The sequence below is a fragment of the Acanthaster planci genome, linkage group LG01 (assembly GCF_054643075.1).
Source record: "Acanthaster planci isolate LZ-2023a linkage group LG01, COTS_SCS, whole genome shotgun sequence".
Classification (NCBI taxonomy): Eukaryota; Metazoa; Echinodermata; class Asteroidea; order Valvatida; family Acanthasteridae; genus Acanthaster; species Acanthaster planci.
In genome coordinates, this window is record NC_141777.1 from 8,108,529 (window position 1) to 8,119,644 (window position 11,116).

The 11,116-nt window shown below is 41.3% G+C and overlaps 1 protein-coding gene across 2 annotated transcripts; it reads right to left on the minus strand.

Annotated features, from left to right (window-relative positions):
- Window positions 1-500: 500 nt before the first annotated feature.
- On the minus strand, window positions 501-7,484 carry LOC110979272 (uncharacterized). 2 transcript variants are annotated; one of them, XM_087139369.1, is made up of 7 exons: window positions 6,276-7,484; window positions 5,227-5,461; window positions 4,458-4,588; window positions 3,884-3,941; window positions 3,358-3,457; window positions 2,658-2,750; window positions 501-2,095 (listed from the first exon to the last, which is right to left on the minus strand). In XM_087139369.1, exons 1-6 carry the CDS (start codon window positions 6,340-6,342, stop codon window positions 2,730-2,732), a joined length of 612 nt encoding a protein of 203 aa, XP_086995495.1. In that variant the 5' UTR covers window positions 6,343-7,484; the 3' UTR covers window positions 501-2,095; window positions 2,658-2,729. The 2 variants fall into 2 exon arrangements, with proteins under 2 accessions (XP_086995495.1, XP_022090617.2); XM_022234925.2 differs by having other exon boundaries at window positions 501-2,110; window positions 6,276-7,481.
- Window positions 7,485-11,116: the final 3,632 nt, after the last annotated feature.

Genomic DNA, 11,116 nt, shown 5'->3' on the forward strand with positions numbered 1-11,116 from the left:
TTGAGGGGACTTTTACGTTGTCAATCCTGTTTAGAACAAACACCTTTTAAGGTGCCCCTAGGTACATGAATAAATATACAATCAAGACCACCAGACAAGGTTGTGTATTTGCTCTTTTCACTAATTTCCCCATTGGATATTGTTTGTATCCGGTGTGCGCGTGAGTGTGTGCCCTGGTGCTTGGTGGTAGACTGCCCCGCAACGAGTCTGCTCCCCGGCCTTCTTATTAGACCGCTCGTGGGGTGGCCGAGGCAATACCCAGGGTACGTCCCGTTCCCAGGTCGCTCAAGGAAGTCGCCTGCTCCAGGTGGACGGCGGCAGAAGTGACATCAGGGGAGGAACACCCCACAATATTCGTCGTCACTTTCTGATTAAGGCATACTATTTACATAAATGGAAAAAGCATCGGGCCTAGGATAGAGCCCTGTGGCACTGTTTCAACAGATACGGCTTGAGAAGTAGCACTTTTAAAAGAAGCGCTTTGTGTTCGTCCGGCAAGGTAGGATTAAAACCATTTTAAAAACGACTTTGTACACCCAAGCGCACCAAGCTTAGTGAGCAACAATTCATGGTTAACCTTATAGAAAGCTTTTCTAAGCTCAATAATTGCAACACCTGTAAGCTTTTCTGCATCAATATTCTTTGAGCAATAAATTTACAAGTTTAGCAAAGGCAGTTGTCGAATGCAACGGCCTAAAACCAGACTGATTATAATGCAAGAGATTATTATTGCCAATAAACCGGAAAAGTTAATTATACACTGCTTGTTCTGAAGTTTTACTTAACACTGGTAACACCGAGATTGGTCTGTATTCAAATGATATATCACCGGACTTATGGAGCGGAAAGACCTTGGCACTCTTCCATGCATTACGTCCATGACCTTTATGAAGAGATTTATTAATAATGTTTGTTAACGAAATGGCCACGATAGGAGCCGACAGCTTATGTAGTCGTTACCCGTTGCTTTCCTAGAATCCACTTTGGATATTTCAGTAACTACACAATTCTCAGACAAAGGTTCGAGATAAGAGATCTCTTCAGGATCCATGTCAGTTTCAACATCAATATTCATTCATTAGACATAACATCAGAGCTTGGGATGACTCCTTTAAACATTTCTAGATAATTTTACTAATTTATGCATTCTCACGAAGAATACCATGGTAATGATCAAATTTTCTTTTTTAACATATGAGTAACCTTGTTACGTTAACTTTTCCCGGGGGGGGCAGCGTGAACTAAAGCAGCTGTGGCATAATGCCAGCGAGCACGTAGCGAGAGTTTCCGTTGCCATAAACCTATCGTGAACCATATTTTTCAAAGTTCGTTTTTATGAAGTATACTTTTTCCAAGTCGTGTTGTGCCGCCGAATTTTGACTTATTATCAAGTATTTTGCCAATAATGGAGCTGTCTTGATCACGGCTTGGTCACCCCGCTGTATGCCCATTTGCAAACAATGGCACAAATTCTCATACCCCTGACTACCGTCAAGTCTGCTTGTGCGTCTTCTACTGGCGAAACGCTGGACAGTGTCAATGTGACGATGTGATATGGCGCCACAATGCGCTGTTCGCCGTATTCTGCAATCTACCAGCGCTACTAATAAACATCCAACCAAACGAACTTTACGCAAGGAGAGCAGTAACGCGGTATCCTCTTCCACAGATCCGACTCACACTTAGCTATTTGGGTTTGTGAACTGCACCGTACAATATCACTATTAATAAATGAATGAATTCCCATCACGGTTTTCCCTAACCTTGTAGATCGTGCAGTTGGATACCTTTTTGACAAATCGGATGTAGTAGAGTTATGTATCAAATTGGTGCCTTGCATCACTTGAAAGTGTTCTCTTGCTGGTGATACGTCTTGGTTTGTTCTACACGTAGTGGCATAGGGCTGTAGTACTGTCCGCCCAATTTCCAGTGTGCTCCAAAGAGCAGGCAAGAGCCATTGTGTGTCGGGGATCAACACTTGTGCATGGAGTATTTGGAGCAAACGTGTTTGGCCAGTAGAGCAGATTAGGCCATGGCCAACATTTTGTGTCGGTATCTCGCCAACTCCCTGGATGAATTCCGGCGAACTCCTAACCTTCAAAAGTGAAATCTGCGGAGGCGAAGCAATGCCATGTGTATGAAAGAACAATGCAAGATAGTGTAGTCAGGCAACATTTGCATTTATAGGTAGTTATTCAAACCGCCCCCACTGTTTGGATGCATTAACAAACATGGAATTGCCGTTGCGTGACTTTCGTGCGAACGAAACTAGTTGACTGTCAGTGAAACATTTCAATATTGAATTAAGAATGGTCATATATGATAAAGTGTTTTATGGGATCAGTTTCCAAATTAATTTGAATCAGTAACTTAACAATTAATTTTTCAGCAGCGATGGGCGTGGTTGGGCAAGCTCTCGAAATGGAAAAGAGCGTGGGAGACAAGGCACCGACTGATGCTGATAGCTGGCAGTCTTCCTGGTGCCCTACGTACTGAGCATCTACGGTCGGAGATGAGACTCCAACTAATCCTGCAGCCATACAGCAGAATAACATATCTGACAAAGCTTCAAATGGGCCTTGGCCGAAGGGTCGTTTCAGAAAAAAAATAGACTTTTAACTTGGGCAACATAACACCAGGAATGACCGTATGTATACCTGGAAATGTGAGGTCCACGGGGCGTCGCGAGTGTCTCAACGTACTCACGGACAACCAGTTTCTGTGTCCTGTCAACCGTCTTCAAGCTCCAACTGGAAAGAAAATAGCTTCATTTAGCGACAGTGATTAAAATTTCTGCAGTAACATTGTACAATAAAAAGCAACTTAGTGTATAGTTAAACTCGTCTCAAGGGGAAAAGATGGACAGTTTTATTCCTTAATCATTGGAGCGCATGGCAAAGTAATACGGGCGATTCACAATATTTTGCCTTCAAGAGTTTGCAACACGTAGGCCAATCACAATGCGCGAAATCTGTTGACCCTTTCGAAACAAACATTGGGTCGACAGATTTCGCGCATTATGATTGACCAGTGCGTTGCAAACTCGTGGAGGCACACTATTGGGAATCGTCCGTATTCTTTCCGTTTTTCAAGATATCTCCAGATATTTGTTTTTGATATTATTTTGACCGCATGCACATATTCTACAATCTACAGACGGCTAACAGTATCAAGGTAAACAGTGCCACCCTTTCATGGACACAAAATTATGTAAATGACATGTACAAGTCAACTTCTGTCTACTCTCTAGCCCATCATTATTAGTTTTTAAAGACATAATCATTTTAAAGTGATTTCTTTAAATGAGAATTTATCTTCAAACAAGAATAACAGTACACGCATTTTGTTGCCACTTACTTCCAAATATTTCAACGACATGCTAGGCCTACCCAGACCGTCATCAGGACTGTTTCGTCGAGGATTAAACCTTCCCAGAACTCTCTGTACTGTTCTAACGCTGCGTAGAAAATATGGACACAACACGGTCGTTAACGCCACACTAAATTAAGCAACCCCATCGAAAGGGCTTATAAAATAAACAAAGAATTGATTATCTGTGGATTATGCTTACTGAATCAATTTAAGACACCTTTGTTAATTTGGAAAGAAATGAGTGATCAGAGTGTCGAACAACAATGCATCTACAAAGTTCAAACTGATTTCCATACCAATTTCACTTTCTATTCCGTGCTTTGGTCATATAAGAGTTGTGTAATTTAAAAGAGTAGCAGTTTATGATGCAATGCAAAATAAATAATATTTTCCACCATTTCATTCCCCAATCTGGGAAAATTGGATTTTCTACGACACTGTTTTGGCATTTCATCGAGGTAAGTCGTTGAAAACAAACTAATTTTATACAAATTAAGATAAAGATGTTTACCTGCAAATGATGTCATATCGCACACGAAGGATGCACATAATCTCTGGACGTTTGTATCCTGCGACCAATAAAGCCAGATTAGTTCGTATATTACTGCTGTGTGGAGTGCCTGTAACATTAAAGTACATGCACTCAATATGATGATGAACCCGCCGTGGCCTCCCATCATGCAGTAGTGTGGAGTTTATCGAAGAGCCAGCGCACCATGGCTACCTTTAGCCACCAAAGCCCACAAGACGGCAAGGATGACGCCATGGCATGATGTGGAGGGCGAAATCACGACGTGACGCCTTTAACACTGAGTATACCTGCTTCACTTGTCAAATCAGTGTGTAATCAATTGTGTCTAGTCAACATTACACCATAATTAACTTCCTCAAGTTTGGCCGGTCTACTGGAAATCTATTTCGGGAAACTGTAGACATTATTTCAGGCATCATCACTAACAACCAATTTTCCACATCATTTTCTCAAGAATTCGCTTTTGCGTGATGAGCTCACTGTGTGGACTGGACTTCGGCATTAATAAGGAGTTTCCAGGGAATGGTCATGCGAAACTCAAAGTAAATCTTACCGCATGTCGAGGCCAGGATAAGAGCTCTGCGTCGTCGAGTTAACAGCACGGCAAAGGCGATGGTTGTTACCAAGCAAATAATGAAAAGTATCCCGCCTAAGCCAACAGCAATGTACATGCATATACGCGTGCTGAAAACAGTTAATGAAAATGATGTGAACTAGTTAACTCCGGACCTTCTAGTTGCCCATGTGTTGAGCTTATAGGACCCCTGTGAAAGCACGCATAAACCATGGAGGGGTCTTATTTTGGGTGTGCGGTTAAGGACACATAGATAAATGGCTTAACGGCAAAAACTACATGAAGCACTCTCCCCGTATAAAAATATTCCCAACCCCAGCAAGAAATTCCAGATCCACCCTGTAAGTAGAGCCGTATACAATACTTTGCCAGTGTAGTGTGTGCAAAGTCATAGTTCGTTTAGTTTTAGAAAAAAACCTGGAAACTTTTCACTTGTGGTTTAAAGTTGCTCTTACACGTTAAGCATATGTATTTCCATTTGTATTTCATATGCACAAAATATGTGGACCGCGGTTTCAAGCTAAGCCCTTGTGACTTATCCACAGTTTTTCTCTTGGCATAGCGAAGCGGGTGTCCGCTGTCCTAAATTCCAGGGTAATAACCTAATTCTGAAACCCAGTTCAACAGATACAAATCATTCGATATCCCTCTTCCCAGTTTAAACCAGGTACAAAAGAGGGAATCCACTTCAATCAGTGCGCCTTCAAGAATGAAGATAAAAATGAAAGACAAGGTTGAGAGATGTTACCTGCAGGTGTAATATCCGTCACTAAAATACAGAGGATCCGGATTGTCCGAGAAGGCAGCCTGGTTCCTCTCGTTCCAATCTCTCTCGGTGCAACACTCCAGGAGGATGAGGTCATTCAGCACGGTCTTGCAGCAATGATTCAAGTACCCTAGCCTTTCCTTCTCCGTTTGTGGGCAGGATATCCCCGGGCGGTACACGCCATTGTGGAAGTAGCCAGGGCAGTGGTTGATGTCAGCTAATATGGGCATGTACCAGTCGGAAACAGTGCTTTAGTCGCGACCATCACCAGACCATCAACGGGGCAATTCAGAAGACCAGTCGCAAGTGACATGGTGAACAGTGACATAGGACTGCTTAAGTCGTAGTTCATTTGAAAAGGTTGTAAATTGAATTTAGATGTCGTGTGTTGATATCGTGAGGTCTTGTGATGGTCTTCCGAGGTTTCTGTTATATCACTGGTCGAAAATCTGTTAAAGGTGCAACTAATGTAATTTTTGTAACTTTTGTAATTTACAACATGTCCATGAAAATGCACTCTGCGTCCCATTACCCCATGGGGAAATACCATTTTACCACTTTTAGGTGGGTAGTTTGGAGAATTGTGAGATTTTACACCAAAGAAAATTCACTTATTCACAAGCACAAGCGTGATGTCATCCCACGAAGAAATATCAATTTCATTCCAGCCCAAAAATTTTCAGGACGTTTTAAAATTTAGATGTTTGCTTAAATAGTCTTTTAGGGATAATTCTTTTTCGGTACATGACAAGCAGATTTTCTCAATAACACACTTAGTGAGCAAATTTGGAGTTCACTGTTAAAGAGAAACCCTCATCATGTAGAACGCTTTATTTGAATGACGTAACAACCCTAGAGAGCCGTAATTTACCAAGGAATAACAGGGAATTCTAAATGATTCATAATGTGTTTCAATACAATTAACCAAACTGTTATGAATCCTTTAATAGGAATTCAGTATAAAAGTGGTTAATTGATGCTTAATGTCGAAACAAATTGAACCAAATGTGAAAACTGTACGTGTGGGTTACCTTCCGATGGGAGCGCTAAAATGGCGACAAACGACAACTGAACCACCACCTGTGCGTGCTGCGCCATCTTTAACGAATATCCAAACAATGAAAAACCACACACAACTTGTACTTGATTGGAATCGAGCGAACACCATAGCTTTTATACTCTCCATTTTAGTGGAGCTTATGCACCTGTGGCCTTCATGGGTCGTCGACTTTCCATTGCTCTTTGTCGTGGACCATGGGAAGTCTTTTGATATGTAGCGCTGGCTATTCAAATCTTTTATCAACAAGCCCTGAATACAAACTATGGAATTGCATATCTGCCGTCGTCCGTCACCCTTCGTGCGTCAAATTTTTGTTTGGATATTGCAATAGAAATACCAACATTACTTGTGGTTGGTGTGTTTTTCAAATTTTTTTTCGGTTCCATTGTGCAAATTTAGAAACACGTTCTCAAGATTGATATTGTTCTTATATAATACATTCCTTGCACTGTAATCATACTCCATTCCAAGGTTTACCTCTTATTTCTGTTTTTCTTCATTTTCAAGAGAATTCCACCAGACTGAAGCGTACTATCTAATATGGTAAGGTATATACCACATACCGCAATGTGGATGTTACAGTTTAATTCACTCTTACCTCTAAACATGACATGAAGGTATGCAATGTTTCATCATTTGGACAATTCCTTCTTAGGTTCCTTTGTTGCAGGATTCCGTGTAGTGTTCTAAGGCTTAGTAGAAACCCCCCAAAACGAAACAAAACAAACATGAATTTAATTCAATAGCCCAAACACCCATGCATGTAGAAACAAAAATTAGGCTTGCCACTTCAATTGTTGTTTACACCACACAAATTTTTTAACAAATTGTTCGAAGCAATGGAGGGCGGGATGAACTTTTCGGCTTCTGTCGGTTTTTATAAACAGTGATCAAAAGGGTGGCATATGACCTGCAAAAGCTGGGATTTCACTAATGACACTGTGATGATTCCATTCACTTCTAAGGATCTTTCCCAATAAGGCAAGTACAAATCCCGCCTGCAAAGCATATACTAGTCCCATAATTAATGCCAATCATGCTAGACTACCCATGCCACTTGACAAGAAAATGTCGCCTTTCTGAGAATTCAACCAAATGTTTTTTAGGGGAAAATGTCAGCAAATATGTTTAGGCAAACTTATCCGCGTTGCAATTTACGACGGGAGACAGGCGACGGACAACGGGCAATTATGGTGTTCCGTAGCCGCCAAAATTGCGTCGCGTCGTCCGAGACGACACGACAGAGTTGTCGTAGCGTCGCATTACGTCGGGGCGATGCGACGCAATTTTGGCGGCTATAGAACACCATAATATATGGAACTGGAAAATGGCAGAATTGGGACACAACAAAAAGCAAGAGGCGACGGACGACGCACGACGAGCCGATATGGAATTCCATAGCAAACCTTTGTTCCATTTGAGCACGGGTTTTGGCTGCGTGAAACGCTGACAGTATTCGTGCAGTCAACACCGTCAGTCCTGGAGACATACTCTCCTCTTCACCTTCGTGCGCCTTGGAGTCATTATTATACTGTGTCATTGCGGCAAAACCTATCGGACTATTACCACAGGACTCTATGAAATTGAGGAATGCTTCACCAACTTCATGACAATATTTATTCAAAACTCAGTGCTGGATATACTTATTCTCTTCTCTTCCTCTTGCGCCTTGGATTCTTCAGTACGTGTGCAATTGCAGTGAAACCTTCTGGACCAAAACCATTACAGGACTCTATGAAATTGAGGAATGCTATATCAACTTCATGAAAGTATGGTTAGTACTTTTCGAACCACGTTACAGACCACTCGAAATGAGATTCGATGATCCTAACATGTTCTTATGTATGAATCATTCCAAAATGCCCCCTTATTACATACTGCTACTTCGTTTGGAGAATGAGCAACCTTGGATTCAAACTAAGATGCGAATTTGGAATTTAATGATAAAAATTAAGAATTTTTAAAAAGCGCACACATCCACCTGAAATTGCTTATAGCGCTACAAAAATGAACAACACAAGAAATTTACAGGCTTATAATATTATACATGTCTGTGCGACAGCCGTTCTAAACGAGTAATCTGACAGATCTGATCCTGACAGATCTGTCACCTCAGGACTGGCATGATCTTGATACAAGAAGAAGATGTGCCAGAGTTTGCGTCAATTCAATTAAACTACAATCCAACATTTAAGAGAGACTGGGAAAAACGTAGACACAGAAAAGTAGCCAAAACACACCAGATTTATTTCTTACTGAAAGGTGAAGAGAAAATTCAAACCTTTGTTGAAAATCTTGCTTTTAAAGCATTGATCCTGAATGAAAACGCGAAATGTACGTCATTTTCTATGGAGAAAGGCAAACGTACACAATAAGGCCGGAGTGTGTGTTCGCGGTATCCCTTCAATTTGGCCACGGTGCCTGTAAAAAGGCCAAGTAAAATCAGTGTCACGCGCCGCGCCATAGTTATACATTACCCCATTTCTCCAGTCACAACTGCTTTGACTGAAACGAGGGGGCGGGAGACACGAGGGTAATCTCCTCGTTGTTACAAAACTACAATAACACTGTACATTTGTAAAAATAATCTAAACTTTGGACAAAGGAGTGACGTCATGCATAGAAATAGTGTAAGAATAAATATTACAGATGTTCGTCCATATTATGAACATTGACCTTTATATGTAGCAAAGAGCTATGTTGTCCCTTCCTTTGCTTTTCAAATTTTTAGTCATTCCCTAGTTTTGCACATCCTCCATCCCTCCGAATTCCGACACAAATTAACGCCACTGACAGAATACTGTTGCTACACTTCGTGGTTCGGGGCAAGCTTTTGCTTGGTTACATAGGCCTATGAGACGCCTTGGGCCAGTACATTTTATTTTAAGTGAATAAGAATGGTACAAAGGAACCAGTCCATTCCAGACATGGTGGTCGCTATGCATAAGTTTGCCTGGACTGGTCCCCGTCACTATAATTATGAACTGGTAGCTGGCTGCAGTTTAACGTACGCGATTAGCTCTGTAAATGTGGATGCTGAATATTTTAATTTCTGTTAAGCCCATAGCAATGTTTTAACATGAATTCCGTTCCAGCAAGTAGCATTCTTTGTTTATCCTCTGTTGACCAGTGTGGTGATCATAATACGGCAATTTATTTTAAATCAGTAGTTATTTTGTTAAATTTTAGAATTTTAGAGGTTATTTTCGGCAACGAAGAAGGAAAGGCGAAATATTCTATCAGCTCCTTTTGATTTGTGCATTGAGTGGGTTTCGTTCCTCATTTACAGAAAACCGGCAGTAATATGCCAGTTTCATTACCCGCTACACGTCCCTAAGTTCGGAGGACGTCGGAGGACGTCTGGACGTCTTGGTCAACACCGCATAGCTTTTGGATTTTCACACGGGAGTAAATTTAAGTCCTCATGCTTTTTGTCAGCAGCGTCAGGGAGGTTCTCAAAATACAAGTTGGAACTTTTGGAACATTCTCGCAGGAACGGCGTGTTCCTACAACAGAACACCATTCCAATGGACCCCTATATACCCTTTATAACTGCTGTAATACCTGAAGTCGTTTGAATTAGTCTTCTGCCAGTCACTCTTGGTGCGGCACTCCTCGCTGATGTCGTCTCCTACAATGGTTTGGCAGCAGTAAGTCAGGTTATCCTTACTGTCGTACTCAGTGTTGGGGCAGTAAAGGCCGTCCTCCGTTCCATACCAAACTCATAGTAGTCCTGACAATGATGCTCGCTTACTGCCAACGGACAGATTGGGCAATCAGAAAACAAAGAGCAAAGGATTTCATGCTGAAAAAGCACACTTAGAATTTCAACACAATTCTAAAAAACCTTTTTGTACCACTTTATATACATGTTTCACCAACGACATGTTTAGACATTTACACTTAAATGGCTTCAGGAATGTGTTAAATGCTAAAACGCTTTTCCATCGTACACGTTGAATTTTGTGATACCCACTTAGCAAAACATTCTAAAACGCATTTCAATAATCACGTCGTGGGTTACACGTGATAAGAAATACAAAAATGATACAAAGAGTATTTGAACTATAATTCTGTTTTTACAGAGGAGGCGCAAAGCTGACCACGTTTTAGAATATTCTCCGAATACTCAGTGACCTAGTCAGGTGTTGCAAGAGAGAGTTCGGGGGGGGGGGAAATGCTTTGTTTTTCTGAAACGCTTGCCATTGTTTTCCTCTGAAGAAGAGACCCTCCCCTCCAGCAAGGTGCCTCGCAGTTTTTAAGCGTTTTTAATTCCTGTAAAAACTGGCAACATTTCCCTTCCCCCATTCTTCGCTGGATAAGCAGCTGCAAATACACTGTTCAAGAAAGTATCAGTTTCAGTCAGTGGATTTTTTGCCCTACTGGCTCTCATTTCAGCATATTGATGTGTAGCACTCTTCCAGTTCCTTGTTTGGGTTTCTGTGAAGCCAAATTCAACATTCATGACAACACAGCAGCTTCATGTCTGGTTGTTGGTCTTGCTTGTGTATACACCTAAAAGTCAGCAGATTTAAAGGGAAGTGTTCAATCATTTTGCCAATCTGGTATAATTTTTGTTACTTAAGTGCCTGACAACCAGTCAAATGCAAAACTTTTAGTACGAAGTCATGACGAGCGACAGTTTACATAATCCATACGTATGCTCACCTAACTTGGACTGTCACAGCCCCAATGCACTCGTTACAGACCGAAAAATTAAAATATTTAAAGGGAGGAATAAACACAGCCGTTGTAAAGGCGAGAAAAAAAACTAACTGTAACTATTTTGCCAACTGCGGGACGCGATTTCGG